The 15,512-nt window shown below is 41.9% G+C and overlaps 1 protein-coding gene across 1 annotated transcript in view; it reads right to left on the bottom strand.

The window, feature by feature from the left end:
- GTF3C3 (general transcription factor IIIC subunit 3) overlaps positions 1-15,512 on the bottom strand; it is a 32,149-nt gene that overhangs the window by 7,908 nt on the left and 8,729 nt on the right. The window contains exons 3-15 of the mRNA XM_063116220.1: positions 14,662-14,837; positions 13,936-14,059; positions 12,531-12,722; positions 11,027-11,192; positions 9,141-9,288; positions 8,036-8,108; positions 6,835-6,909; positions 5,106-5,209; positions 3,550-3,721; positions 2,240-2,442; positions 1,626-1,727; positions 1,027-1,162; positions 149-386 (exon numbers count right to left, since the gene is read on the bottom strand). Of these exons, the coding sequence (XP_062972290.1) occupies positions 149-386; positions 1,027-1,162; positions 1,626-1,727; positions 2,240-2,442; positions 3,550-3,721; positions 5,106-5,209; positions 6,835-6,909; positions 8,036-8,108; positions 9,141-9,288; positions 11,027-11,192; positions 12,531-12,722; positions 13,936-14,059; positions 14,662-14,837 (1,909 nt within the window). The remainder of the gene's footprint in view (positions 1-148; positions 387-1,026; positions 1,163-1,625; positions 1,728-2,239; positions 2,443-3,549; positions 3,722-5,105; positions 5,210-6,834; positions 6,910-8,035; positions 8,109-9,140; positions 9,289-11,026; positions 11,193-12,530; positions 12,723-13,935; positions 14,060-14,661; positions 14,838-15,512) is intronic.

Here is a 15,512-nt window from a genome sequence, read left to right as displayed (position 1 = left end):
CTCACATATCTCCGTACCCCAAAATGGGTTGGGGGAAGAAGTAACAGCAGCAGCATTGTTTCAAATTACATCTGATCAATAGCGAGGGGATGCAATGAGTTTGCTTTGGCCAACCTTCAACCCAATGTAGCCTTTCCGGGTGGCTCACCTGATGTAGTTGTAAGCTTTCCTAAAATTCTTGTCCAGAATTGCAGCGGAGAGACCAAAGTACTCCAGTTCTTTGCGCTTCTGCCTGTCGTCGTAGAACGAATAGTATTCCAATGAGGAGTCCACGAGGAGTTCTGCTTCCTTGTATCGCGAAAGGTCGCACAAAGCATAGATGGCCTTCAGCAAGAGGTTCCACCAATCCTCTTTTGTCAGCACGCTTGTCAGCACCACGAATATTGCTGGAATGTCACCATAAGCCTACTTATTGATTTACCTACAGCCCACCTTTTACTGTATCAGTTCTCAAGACAGAACAAATCTCAACAAATAAAAAAACCAAAGCACAGTAAGGACCCTAAATAAAACCGCCTGAAGGAGAAAATGTTGGGGGCAGCAGGGAGGAGCCAACCCATAAAACCAAACAGACATGTTAAAAAGCATCATCAGTCAAAACGAAAGGCCAAGATTCCAAATCCGGTGGGACTCAATAGGCAATTGTTTCCATGACTGGAGGACTGCTACCAAGAAAGCTCACCAACCCCATAAAATGGAATTATTAGAAGGTTTTCTGTGCTGGATCTTAAAAAGCAGGAATATGACAAAGATCCAAAATTTTAGAGATGTAATCTAAGGAGCTGCACGCCTTTGCAAGACTCCAAGACAAGAAGAGAGTCATAATATTGTACACTGAATGATAACATTAAAGGGTGAAATCCTCCACTCTTGTATACTAGAGGTTGGATCCCCTACTTACAATCCTACACCGCAAAGGAGGAAGCAGGCAAGAGTGGATTTTCTCATACAAAATGTGGTTTTCAGGGAGAGACTAGCCATGCCCCCCACCCCACCCCCGGAACACACACTCCAACTCCCTACTACCTTTTGCATCACAGTTTGTTGTTTCTTGGTCATCGTTGCCAGAGATTTTATCCCTTGATACTTTCATAAGGTAGAGATGCCTTTCTCCAGACTTGGAACTGGATATTAAACACACCTGAGCTCGGTTCATGGCAACCTGGAAGACAGTCACAAAGGGGACCAAGGCTGTAGATTCTGAGTACATCTGAAGCTGGGAACATCAAGCCACAGTCCATTCCATGGTCCAATACAGCCGGTCACTTTTTCAATTTATGAAAAAAAACTTCAACCTCTGCACAAGTGAGTGACCCAGATGAAAAGTGCCAGCATTTCTGCTCACGGCGAATAAGGTTTGGATATAATAAATAAAAATCAAATCAGACAGCACTGACAAAATTGAGTCGTATTCATGTGATTCCATTGCCTGAGACGCCATATAGGGCAAAGTGTCAGTAGCTCAACACAGCCAAGGTGGTCATGTCTATAAAGAAGTTGTTATTAAACAGCATACATGCTTTTTTTTTAATTTATAGGCATTTTCCACTTGTCATTTCATCAGCACGTACTAGATATTGCACATTTATGCTACATGATAAAAGGAGGTATGAGAATTAGCTTACCTTTAAGAGCATGGCTAGCATGGTGAGCAAGGAATCTACGTAACCGTACATGTTGCCTTGGGAGTACAACAGCGTCGAACGATGAAGCAGCAATTTCAGTTCCTGAATGTTGAAGGGAGAAAGCTGGATCACACAAACTCATCTCTTGCACTTAGTGGTACTTCACAAACATTAACAGATTACTGGAGAACAAATCCTAGAAACAAGCCCACCATGAGAGCGTGGGGCAAGGGAGAAGACCCTTTGACCTAAAAACCTCTGAGAGTAAATTGCATTTGTCCATATCATCAGAAAATTGCTGATGAACAGTTCAGCAGCTTCCAAATAGTCCAAACACTTACAAAACGAGCAATGTAAACAACAAAGCTCATACTGCCTGATGATTTAGGAACACGGTATGAAATAGCTGCTACTTTGTCCTGCTCCTAATAGAAAAGAGTCTTCACATCAAAATCTGAGTGCTGACACAGGAAGGAGGAATTGGGGAAGCATGCAACCCACCACTCTGCCCTCCAGGAGACTCCCTGCCCCTCAGCCCCCCCCTTCACATTCCCCCCCCCCTCCCATCCAGTCAGCACCCAGAAGACGACACAGGCTAGAAGAGAATCCCTTACTTGCTGAGCGGCATTCGCATCCTGGGCCAGCGTATCTGGGTCATACATGGGTTCAAGGGCTTCCAGGGCTTTCTCGGGCCGGCCCAATTGCTGCTGAAGGGTGGAAAGTGAGATCCTGGCATCCAGGTGTAAAGGCGCAAGGTCGACGACTTTGCCATAGCTCTCGGCAGCACGCTCAATGCAGCCCAAGGCTTTCAAGCACTCTGGAAAGAAAGGAAAACGCAAAGTGCCCACAGCTCAGACCCAGGTTTTTAAAGGTTGATTTATACATTTGTAGTTCTTTTACTGTTGCGTTTTTCAATTGCGTTTTTAGCCTATTTCTTTTTATGACTGTTTTAACGAAGTTTTATTTTAATGTTGGTTTTATTATCGTTAGCTACGTTGAGCATCATTTCTAAAATGGAAAAGTGAATTATAAATCAAATCAAATTCTCCCCCTGCAAGCACACTCAACTCCCCTTCTCCACGGCCCAATCTACACCAAGCAGGATACAACACATTTAAAACGGTATGAAAACAGTATATGCAATGTGTCCTGGGCCTGAACAGTTGTCGTAACCCTTATAAGCCATTATGAGCAGTAGTGTAGATCCTGCCCACCTAAGCAGTAGCTAATGGCACCAACTCTCTTCTGGAGTGGGGACAGCCAGTGCCAAACAGTTCCTCACTAGTCAAGCAATGAAAACCGTGCATGTTCAGGAGAGATGAACTGAGGCAGACACGGCAAATACACATAGTAATGGCTTTTCAGTAAGATCTGTTTCTGGAGTCCTTCTTGAGCAACTGCCCTGAAGACTGGTTAGGCTGGTGTGCACAAGAGATAGGGCCTACATAGTGGTGGCCCCAAAACTGTGGAACTCCTATCCAACTGACTTGGATCTTGACCCTTCAGTACGGGTACTTAGGAGTGCTGTGAAGATGCTCCTCTTCAGTGCTGCCTTTAACTGAGAGCCAGGGTGGTGTAACAGTCAGAGTGTTGGACTGAGACTTGGGAGATCCGAGTTCTGCTCCCCACTCAGCCATGGAAGCTCACTGTGACTTTGGGCCAGTCACAGACTCTCAGCCTAACCTACATCACAGGGTTGTGGTGGGGATAATATGGCGAGGAGGAGGACCATATAAGCTGCCTTTGGTTCCTTACAAGAGGGGAAAAGGCAAGATAAAAAAGTAATAAAAATAATAAAATAAAACAAAATTGCCTATGTAGTAAGCCCCATTGAGTTGTGCAAAGGACCGCAGCCTTAAATTACTAAACGCAACACATCCCACTGAGCCAGGAGAGGTTGCCCTCGTTTGAACAGAGCCGTTACCTGCATGACGCAGCCAAACAACAGCTAAGTTGTATCTTTCAGAACACACCAGGGAACTCAGGAGAGGGAGTGCAGAATTGTATTCTCCAACGTCAAGGAACGCTTCGGCGACGTCGAGGTACAAGTCCCCCATGTCCTCGGGGTTTTGCTCCACTAACGTGGTCAACAGAAGCTTGCCAAGCAACAACAAGAAATCAAGCACAGAACAACAACACACCAAAATTAAAAATCTCATCCTGAACACACGCAAAACCAGTTAACAGAAATTCCAGTACATTTAAAAATAGGAACTTTGCATGTAACAATTAATACATCTCTCTGAAAACTTTATTAAAAGTATATAAATACCAGAAGACTGATATCTCAATTGCACACTGTCGCAGCCTGTTCCCCTAATGCAAACCACCTCATTCCAAACCATTATCCAGAAAGGATTCCAATTTTAAGGTATCGTGAAATGTACAACATGAAAATGATTCTTACTATGCCTCAGAAGCACAGATGCCCTGATCTACAGAGGGTTTAGAAGGAGGAGAGCTAGACTCTCCTATTCACTCATTCCTACCTGAATTTTTAGGATTTGCTTCTATTATACTCTACTCTGCTAGTTTTGCATGCACCTTTTCTTATAAAAGATATTGGGAAAGAAATATCAAATGGATTACAGTGGGGTTACATTATGTTGGGTTGCATCTGCTGAATGGGTTCCACCCCCAAACAGATCCCATAGGCAGGATCCTGGATTCTCGTTGGATCCTTCTCACTCCATTGACTCTCCCCCCATAGCCCCCCCCCTCTAAAAAGTCCAAGTGAATAACAAAACTAAATGTAATATTTTCAAATATATCCTCCATGGCAATCTTTCCACAACACCAGAGTAGAGAGAGTGGAAGAGGGAGGCAGGCTGAGGGATAGGAATTGACCCCATTTCTATGGCTTAGACTTGCATAATGAGTATTCTAGATGCTTAGTGTATCCTTTCCCCATCTGCCGCTCTGGGATAATCAGTGTGCGTGTGATTTCTGAATGTGTGTGTTTTTGTACGCGTCTGGAGACAGAATAGGAGTGTGTGTGCTCGGGCCAAGCCCAAGGCACACTCATTGGCATGTGGCCACTGAACGTCCAACCACTGCTGCATGCGGCCATTGGGGGCCAACATGTTGCGCATCCCTGCTATGTACAGTTATTGCTTATGGCCAGAATCCAACCCTCCCACAACCCCAAATTAGTTTCATGATCCCAAGGGGGCTTCAGATCTCCTTCTCTTAAACAACAGCCCCTTGATGCCACATGGCAAACTGCTGATGCAAATGAGGAGCATTTCAAAAGCACTTCACGATTGGGCAAGAGGACCAGCGTTTTTTAAAAAAAGGCAATTTCCCCACAGGGTTTGTACACAGGCTCAAGCTCTCTTTGGACCCCAGACCAGATGTTTATATAGGGCCACCGTCACCATGCTGCTGCCAAAACGACATCTGCCTTTACTGTTTCCTTCTTGGTCTATTATGGAACCACATTCTCTATCCATGTTTTTCTTTGTTCTGTTTTGTACTTACATTGAGAGGTTCCAAGATATTCAGGTGAACCAAGCAGACCATGAGTTTCACAGTGATGTCTATGGGAACACCATCAGGTATAGAGCAGGTAACTTTTTCTGAAGCTAGAAAATGAGAGTGGTGTTAAGTTATTCCAACCACCATTACACCTTTTACTAGTGGGGGGGGGGGAAGGAATGCGTAACAAAATGGTGCGGTGTGCAGTGCTTCTGTTCGGGGTTCCAGCCAGCCAGCCAGCCATGCCCCTTTCCGGTAGACTCCATTTCATTTCTCCCCCTTGGTTTTTCATTTCTCCAATCCACAGTCAACATTCTGTGCCCACTAGGCAAGATCAGTCTCAGAGGGCTGGCTGGTTACAGGGTTCCCCCCCGCCCAAGTTTATTTTCCTACAGATTTGTTGTAGTTCTTCAACCCTTGAGGTTTCCCCCAGCATGCTGATGCCTCTCTTTTGTTCATGAGTGCTGCCATTTTGGCTCCATAAGATTAGGCACTCACAGAAGGAAGCCCTTATTATTATTATTATTATTATTATTATTATTATTATTATTATTATTATTTATATAGCACCATCAATGTACATGGTGCTGTACAAAGTAAAACAGTAAATAGCAAGACTCTGCCGCATAGGCTTAGTATATATCACGATCTCTATGGCGGTTTGTATACCACTACACACCACCCCAATGTCCTTGCTACCTTTTGTCTCCATTGAACTTCCCAGATAATAAAAGCTAGATCCCCTCATTTTTATTGCTACCAACAGTACTTAAAAGTTCCTCTTTAGGAACCCTCCCCTCCATGTGGTTTGGATCAACTCCCATGAGATCCTGCCACAATGGCCAACAGTCAGGAATCCCAACCTCTCTTAATGACACAAATTCTGCCCTTCAGGGGCGCCTTATTCCTTTAATACAGAGGTGGGGAACTTGCGGTCCAAGGCCACATATGGCCTTTGGTCCACTTTGCAAATATGGCCAAATTTGGCTGGTGGCTCCACCCACTTTTGGCTGCCCCCACCCGTTCCTGGAATGCAGACTCCAATGGTTTTTATCATGCCCATACAGACCTCAACAGGAAAAAAATGTTCCTCCCCCTTATTTTAGTGGTATCACTTTACTGTCTACCAGGAGAAACATGACCAAAAAATTAACAGTAACACTGTGGTTTTAGCGGCTAGAGTGTTGGTCTGGAAGTCGGGAGATCCAAGCTGTAGTCCCCACTCAGCCATGGAAACTCACTGGGTGACATTGGGCCAGTCACAAACACTCAGCCCAAACTACCTCACAGGGTTGTTGTTGCGAGGATAAAATGGAGGAGGATTATTATGTACGCTGCCTTTTGTTCCTTGGAGGAATAAAGGCAGGATAACAACAACAACAACACAAAATAAAACATACCCCATATTACTGAGGGGTGTGTGTATGAGAGGAAAACCTCTTGATACTCAACTCTGTGATGGGAAAGTTTGTCTTTCTCCAATTTTTTAAAAAAAGAAATTGGAAATTTTAAAGAGTAGATCTAGTTTATGATCCTTGAAAACAAACACCTATGAGATTCCTTTTTTTTTTTTTTATGAACCATGGGGCTTTTGCTGTGAAAATTTTCATATTCTTTTATAATGCCTATACTCCATCACTATTACTTTTACCCCCAGGTATTTATTTTTTGTTACCTGGTAAGAAATTTAGACTGAAGATAAAAACTACTTTTGAGAAAATAACTTGCTCACCCGCAGCACTGGTTTCAGGTGCAAGATCTTGCTGATCAGTTGTTGATTCTTGATCCTCCTGATTTTCCGTTGCCTCTTTTATTTGGGGTAGTGGGGAGCAGGAAAAGAGATACATTATAAACATACTTCAGCAAACCCAGTTACTAATTCCACGGCTTTCTTTGTTTCGTAGCTTTATTCTGGCCAACCACAGCACCGGAACGTCATCACGCCAGAAACACTCCTAGCCCAATGGGTATAAAAAAGGCTGCCAGAAAACCTAACATGACACACTAATGTCAATACCCATTCTAGGATTTTGCTCCCATAATGCATGACAGAGAGTAGTATCCATTAAGGAAAATGAGTGGGAGGGAAATAGTACAAACCACTTGATACAGATGAAAGTCTGCATCCCAATGACACCCCAAGGCATGGGTGGGCAGCCCACTGCCACATGCAGCACTCAGCAGCTTCTTGTTACTGCCCACGAAACCGGGGAACCTCACTCACTTTTCCCTGCTGCCCAGCTGGTTGGCAGGGAAAGACTGCTGTTCCAGCACCGCTATTAGCAGCACTAGGACAGCATTCTCAATTCTCATGGGGTTAGTGCAGGATAAGATCTTATATGAACTGTTAAATTGTGAAGCCTGTTCTGCAAAGGTAGAGTTCATTCTAGAAACTTGCCAAGTAGAGTTCACAAACAAAACACAGTTCCTTTCCTGAAGATGACACTGTTCTATACAATGGACTGTTTTTCATGACACAAGGCGGTTGAATAAGCTCATTAACCAATCCTGTACATGCCTCCTTTTTTATCTAATTACCCTCGGCGGGTGCAGCTTGTCATGATGTCATGTGATTAACAAACCACCCAGAACACAATTAGGCTTTAAATCAAAATACCATGTCTCTCCCCACCCCAACCCCAAATATTGTTTTATGCACAGAAGTGAATAGCAGCCAGAATCATCTTTAGAATTTTAGCTATTTAATTGGTCTCTTACATCATGCACCAGAACACAATGGTGTTGCCATGTGTTTTAGTTTTTTCAAGGAAAAAACTATTTCTTTTAGAAAAAGGCAAATGTGAAGAGACACACAACCATGGAGGATATAAGAATATATATTTAAGTAGCACCAGAAGACCTGAATTCCTTCAGAAGATTATGCACCATTGACAGAGAAAGCTTAATGCAATGGTATCCAGTAACCCTAATACCTTTATTCTCTGCAGAAGAATCTGTTTCTGTTTCTTTCTTTTCAAGTACAATTCCTGAAAAATCCGTAATAACCTAAAAATAGAAACAACTCTTAACATAAGACAATGAAACTAGCCTCATGGTACATTAAAATATTTTTAGCTAAAACTGAGGTACTTTATTCTAGAGAGCAAATGATACAGTCTTATTACAGAACTGTAGCAACTCAAGAGTTCATGTGGGGGATCTTTTTTTTTTTTTAAGTGCTGCCACGTATCAAGACGAATTCAAGGAGAAGCTTAGAATTATGCAATCCCATCACTCCTTCCCCTCTCCAAAATTCGAGGAGCAACATAGCAACACGTACTCATTTGATCATTCCATTTGGCTCTTAGGTGGCTGCTCAGGCTCAATATACTTTAAAGTACAGCTACCTACCCTAATTCATTACCAGTACTCAATGGCCCCGTTCAGACAACACACTAAACCATGCTGCTTAACCACAAACTGGTTAATGGAATGCATGCATTCCATTAACCATTTTGTGGTTAAGCAGCATGGTTTAGCGTGTTGTCTGAACGGGGCCAATATACCAGAGGTTCTGCTTCATTACCAGTACTCAGTATACCAGAGGTTTTGACAGCAAGGGCACAAAGTTAAGCAATTGTACAGTTGGTGCAACTCTCCCAAGCCAGAAAACTGTTAAAACTCAAGACGAATCTTCAAACATAGTAAAAACTGTTTACTCAGCCCAGTCTTGGAGTCCCAAATATTGACAGATTATAAACCCCATTCATCCCCAGCCAGCTGGGCCAATGGTCAAGGATGGGAGTTGTAATCACCAACACCTGGGGACCCAGGGTTGGGAAAGGGTGATTTTAGCCTGTTTTTAGTGGTCAAGTGTCAAGCCAATATAGGAGATGCAGTTTCAATAGTAAATACGTTTTATTTGGATATGTATTAAGTGTTTAACTTCTTGCTACTGAGGAACCTGGATAGGGAATGTAAGATCTTTATCCTTATCTATATATACAGATATAGATATACGCATTTTCAACAAAGAAGATGAACTCTGCCTTTTCACGTCTAAAGTAGCTAGCCATTATAGGAGATTAATATGCTTACTGCCAATGCTTTATCATACTGCTTGTTAGAAATATACAGCTCTGCAGCTATATTAACATCTTCCATGGATACAAGGCTCTGGTGTTTACTAAAGGCTTCCTCCATTATCTCAATAGCAGCAGTGATATCGTTGGCTTCGTAGTAACTCCTGTGGAAAATGGCAGGAGTGGGACAATAGTAAATACATAACCCATTTTCAAAATTAGAGAAAGGCATAAAGCATTACAGAGGTTCTGGAAAAGCAGTAAAACAAAATACCCCAAATGAAGGGCATCGATCATGTGTTAACGTGAAGGACTTGTAGGTCATGTTACTTTTGTGTGACTACACATGGCAGCAGGGAGTGGCTCTACACATCATAATATATAGGCTGAGTTTGGACTTCATACAAAACTGGAGTTTAGCAGGTTGTAAAAGAACCTCGTCTCATCCTAGATTCATGTGCTCACCATCCTCCACCCACAGGAGGAGTTTTGAAGCTTTACTTCAGCTTCTGATTAACCACAACCTGCCTGGTCATCCGAACCTAGAAAGGTGGTTGATGCTAACTATGCTTACTTTAAACAAGCCAGATTCATAAGCCGGAGTTTGAACCTGGCTTGATTGAAACTAACCATAGTTAAGATTCGGGTTCGGACAACACGGCAAACTGTAATCAATCAAAAATGGAAGTGAATGATTTTGAACTCCTCCTCACACCCGTACTGGAGGAGGAGACCAGAGGGTGGAGCATGAGAGCCCAGGGTAAGGTTAGTCTCACTCATGCCTTGCTAAACTATTAGCATGATGGATGAATGTAGCTATTGTCAGAGACTGAAAATGTCTCCACTAACATCAGTATCTTGGATTTCACCTACTTTTGGTCAAGACCTCAAGTGTTATGACTTCTTCCTATCCTGGAATAGCCTTCTATTCTTAGCCATCTCCCTTACATGCCTCCTGAAAGCCCATTCCTGCAAATGTTTCCTGACCTATATGATCAGGGCACGGTGGGAAGCTATGTGATACAGCCTAGGTGCTGAAGCTAAGCAGGTCTGGGTCCGTTCAGTGCCAGGATGGGAGACCACCTAACTAAGCTGACTTGAGTTCCATGACGCAAGAAAGGCAAGATATAAATGTACAAAATTAAAGAAGTCATTCTGTTCTGCCTGCTAACACCCTTGCACCTTCTTTTCATTTCTCCACTATCAAACACTCCCTTTCCTGTTCACCTCCATCCTACCTCTGTTCCTTCAATGGACACTAGTCATGGTAACTATATGTTATCCCCAGTATCAGAGACAGTATGCCTCTCAGTACCACTTGCTTGGGAACACAAGATGGAGGGTGCTATTGCACTCATGTCCTGGTTGTGGTCTTCCTAGATCTGCTGCCTGCAAAATCTTTACAACAGCTCGATTCATTGCAGAGTATTTAAAGGTTAATTGCATTTAAATGCCCTCTTATTTCTGATCAGTGATTGGAGATGACAGCAAAAGAAACTTGTGGGCCAGATGGGAAACGCTGGGGGCTGCAACCAGTCTGTCAGCTGGGGTTCCCCATCCCTGCCATAAGGCAGCCAGCTGGAGACTGTGGGAACAGAATGCTAGACTACCATGGCTTTTCTTATGTTTTTATCTCAGTCCCATTCATTGGTACCATACTTTTTGCCTCCACTGCTGATCTAATGTCAGTGTAACATCAAAGTCACCTGCCATATCCCATTGTAGTCACAGTGGCTGTCATTCTGTTTCTTCCAAAGCATTTAAGCATTGACAACATGCCATTGTGTTCTGTATTGCACTTGATGCAACACTGGTGGTGAGAAAAACATACACATTTTGGAACAGTAGTGGTGATGCTACATTTCAGTTTAGCTCATTGCAAGTGTTCCACTCAATGCTTACTTTGCCATATCTCTAGCCAAGTGCATAAAACGATCGCCATCAAAAGGGGTCAGAAGATTTAAGATGCGCCTGTAGCCATCCATTGCCAGTTTATGTTCCCCCAACTGTTCGTAGAGACTTGATCTCTCCCACAAGTAACGCACATTAGTGGGATCATATTTCAGAGCTATAAAAAAATAAAAGAAGGATTGGAATGTTTGAGAAAAATAATATTAATAATTAATAGTATTATCCATCATCATCATCTTAACAACAACAGAAAAATGGCTTGAATTCTGCCAAGACTGAACTCTGGGCAAAGAAAAACAGGATGAAATCAGGCATTCGGAGCCTGGGAAATTGCTCTCATAGCATAGTAAGTGGAACACTCATTTTCAGAAGCAATATATGTTTGAGTATCAAATGCTGGGGACAAAACCAGGAAAAGGCCATTACTTTCATGTCAGAGAGGTACTTGGCTGGCCTCCATTGGAAACAGAATGCTAGACCAGACAGATAGAATGGTCTGATCAAAAAAAGCAATTCAAATGCTCCAATGCCTATTATGTCAGGTCATATTTTCCTCCACTATTGTATGTCTTTACATCACTATAATCATCTTTCACACACAGAAATTCATTTAGAGAACGTGGTGAGAAAACTTTATAGTAAGATGCTGGTAATGGCCTAGTGGAAAAAGGTCCAATCTATACATTATGTTTTTCATACTATCATGTAGTTATCACTGAATATACAGTATGATATTGCTATTCTGGATCAGTTTCCCATAGATCATGTTATCATGTCATAACTATCACCAAGTGGTGGACATGATAAGCCTGTTATTTATTAAGTAACACAAACTCTTTAAACATACAATGGCCACATTCGGATGATCATATCTTGCCTTAATAAGCTGAGATATGAAAAAAGGCTTTCCCCCATGCATGTAGCCCTTGTGTTCCTCCCATCACAGTATGCCTCAATAAACTAGCATAGCTCTAATTAACCATAGTTTCCCATTTCATCCAAATCAGGAAACTGTGGTTACAGCTTTAGTACAAGCCAGGATCTTAAACTGGGTTAATACAATCCTAGGTTTTCCTGGAGCTGGTAATCATTGCTTCCCTCTTTATTATAGACTGCCTGGCTTATCAAGGCATGCTGCAAAGGGAGAAGCAGAGGGACTGCATTGCAGGTAAATCCAGTGGAATTTTAGGATGTTTTTAGAATGTTTTAACAATTTATATTATGTTTTAATTCATTTTTATGTATTTTATATTTACTGTTGGTCCCCGCCTCGATCAAAATGGAGAGGCGGGTAAGAAATATTATATTATTATGTTATTAAAACACTCAGTTTATTAAGATGAGATTTAATAATCTGAACTGGACATTAAGTAATGACAGTGCTAGCAACAAAATGATAGCAAGAAATAAAAACTATAGCGATACTTTATGCAAAACAATCCATAGATATCGGATAAGCGAATACCATTAAACTATGCTAAGTGGATTAGATTACCTTTTGCATAGCAGAAGATAGCCTGTTTAATATTGTCCTGCTCAAGGGACATTTCCGCTAACCTCACCCACTCCTCGGTGTCACTGGGGTTTAAGTGAGCGGCAATCAGTTCAAACTGCAAAGATTTCTCCATATCTCCTTGGTCTTCATAAATCATGGCAAGAGTTGAGAATGGCTCGTAAGCAAGAGGAGCTATTAAAAAGAAAAGCAAACATGGTGTTAGCATTTTAATCAACTTCGTTGATACTTGAGCACATACAGAAGATTTTTTTTTTTTTTGCCAGTGCTTAAAGTTCCAGTGACCACCAGCTTGTTTCCAAATGCAATCCAAAATGCTGGCTTCGACCTATAAAGCCCCCAAATGGTGTGCAACCTGGAAGGCATAAGAAAGGAATGTTTGCTCCCTTATATACCTGCCCTGATTGTTAGCATCTTGAGGAGGTGCTGAAGATGCCCTCGTCTTGAGACAGGAGGTGGGTAGCCACAAAAATTAGGGCCTTCTTCAGATCTCTTTGCCTATACCAGGAAGTATAGAACCCCTTTCAGCCTGAGGCCCCAATTCCATTTTAGAGAAGCTCTTAAGTGTAGGCGGAGCCAGAGGTAAAAGGGGCGGGGCTCAATTACCAAAAATACCAGCATATTGTATCTTAAACCTCCTGCTGCCAGTATCTAAGCCTGGAGAGTGGGAACTCTGGAGAGCCAAATTGAGACCCTAGACAGGCTGCATGCAGCCCCTGGGTCCAAGGTTCTGCACCCCTTGTCTACATCATCATCTTTTTTGCAACAGGTGAAAAGTTTTTCTGTGCCCAATCCTATAGCAGCAGTTGAATTTAAGAACAGCCAGGCCAGTTCTTGTTGCTCATCCTATAATGCAGGACCAACATAAAAAAGGAAGAGGTCTATGTATGATCAATGACCAAAATCCAAAGAACTGTATAGGAAACACACAACAATGGGTGGTATCCAAGGTTAGTCTACTTAGAGTAGACCCATTGGGAGGAATGGGACTTAAGTTACACTAACACTGGATACAACTCAAAGCTTTTAAGCCACATCCCTTCTAAAGGCATCTCTGAGGCATTTGGGGAAAGGCCGCCAATGAAAGAGAAGCTGTGGTCAGAAAATAAATGCGAAGGCTCCAGCAAATCTGCAGATGCCGCTAAGGAGCAACTTAGACCCAGCCAATGGAATCAAGTATGCAATGCAGTGAGCAGGGGGTTGGACTTGATGGCCTTGTAGGCCCCTTCCAACTCTACTATTCTATGATTCTATGAAGTAAAGCAGCTGCAGCAGCTGTCACAAAGTCAAAACTTATAGCAGATCCATAATATACAAGCAGGGATATTCCAATACAATTTCTGTTGCCAATTTAAATCTCATTCAACACACACACACCAACAGATACCTTGCCTAATGATTTCCATGCACATCAGAATGGCTTCTTCATGTTCACCTCGAGCAAACCTAATATTAGCTTCGCCCATGAGGCCTCTCAAGGCACGAGGCAGTTTACTGCGGGGTCGTTTTTCCTATTAAACAGATGAACAGCAGTTCACTTCAGTAAGGTTAATTTACACCCAAATTCAAGCTACATTAACTGATAGGCATTTTTCTTTTCCTACTAAGGGTAAACTGAGGGTATTTGCTGAACTCTTGAATACATCTTGTCATTTTAGTCAGAGCAACCCACACATGCACTGCTCTATGAACTGTTTAGGGTGAGGAGAATTAGGGTTCCCCACCTTTAAATCAGATGTCCTCATGGAAGTCTACAATCAAGCAAGTAGGTTTTAAAAACATGAACAAATTACGCTCAGAAGAGTTTAGGAAACATCATATAATTTCCAGTGGGAAATTAATACTAGGTACTGTGGTCTCAACCAAGTACAATGACTAGTGGCTCAAGAGAAGGACAAGAATCCCTTCAAAAGTTACCATCAACCAATTCAATGGGGATGAAATGAGCATCAAGATGTGTGTCCAGGTGAACCTCAGTATCTGCAACATGTGTGCAGATGTCTCTCTCTGGGTTGGCATCACTTTCTCAATGTGGTGCTGCAAGGACACATTTCTTCAATGTCTTTAGCCATAGCAAAGGTCACTGGAGGTTTTTAACTCTTAAAATACTCACCTTCATCATTTTTTTTGTCTCTCTGTTAAGTACCATCTCCAACGCGAACACATCTCCTGCGGTAGGTTGTTCAGAGATCTCTTCATCTTCATCTTCTTCCTCCTCTTCTTCATTCTCTCCCATCATGGAAGCAAAAACACGATGGACAGATTTACTCACCCCATCAGATGTCTCTTCTGGTCGGGGAGAGAAAGATTTACAATTCTAATTAATCAGGGTTAGAAAGAATGGATGAATCAGAAAGGTTTCTGAAAACATAGAAAGGTTTTACTACAAGTCAGAAAGGCAACTATATGAATTTACATCACTATTTGCATTCATGTATTCTTCTGAGTTTAAAATACTATGGCTGGAATCATAAACATTTTATTTATTTATTTATTTATTACATTTTTATACTGCCCAATAGCCGAAGCTCTCTGGGCGGTTCACAAAAATTAAAACCATCATAAAACAACCAACAGGTTAAAAACACAAATACAAAATACAGTATCAAAAGCACAACCAGGATAAAACCATGCAGCAAAATTGATATAAGGTTAAATACAGAGTTAAAACAGTATAATTTAAATTTAAGTTAAAATTAAGTGTTAAAAATACTGAGTGAATAAAAAGGTCTTCAGCTGGCGACGAAAGGAGTATGGTTGGAATCTTATGAGCACATGAGCAAGCCTAGTAGATAATATTAAGAATTAATTTTAAATAAATGTGTATCAGATCAACATTTTGTGAACCACCCAGAAAGCTCTGGCTATTGGGCGGTATAGAAATGTAATAAATAAATAAATAAACAGAAGTAATGAAAGTCTCTGAAATCAAGGTGATTTATTTTCTACCCAAATAGTTGTTTT

Source organism: Elgaria multicarinata, chromosome 2, assembly GCF_023053635.1.
Source record: "Elgaria multicarinata webbii isolate HBS135686 ecotype San Diego chromosome 2, rElgMul1.1.pri, whole genome shotgun sequence".
Lineage (NCBI taxonomy): Eukaryota > Metazoa > Chordata > Lepidosauria > Squamata > Anguidae > Elgaria > Elgaria multicarinata.
The sequence above is the reverse complement of the archived record's forward strand: the minus strand, read 5'-3'. Positions and strand labels throughout refer to the sequence as shown.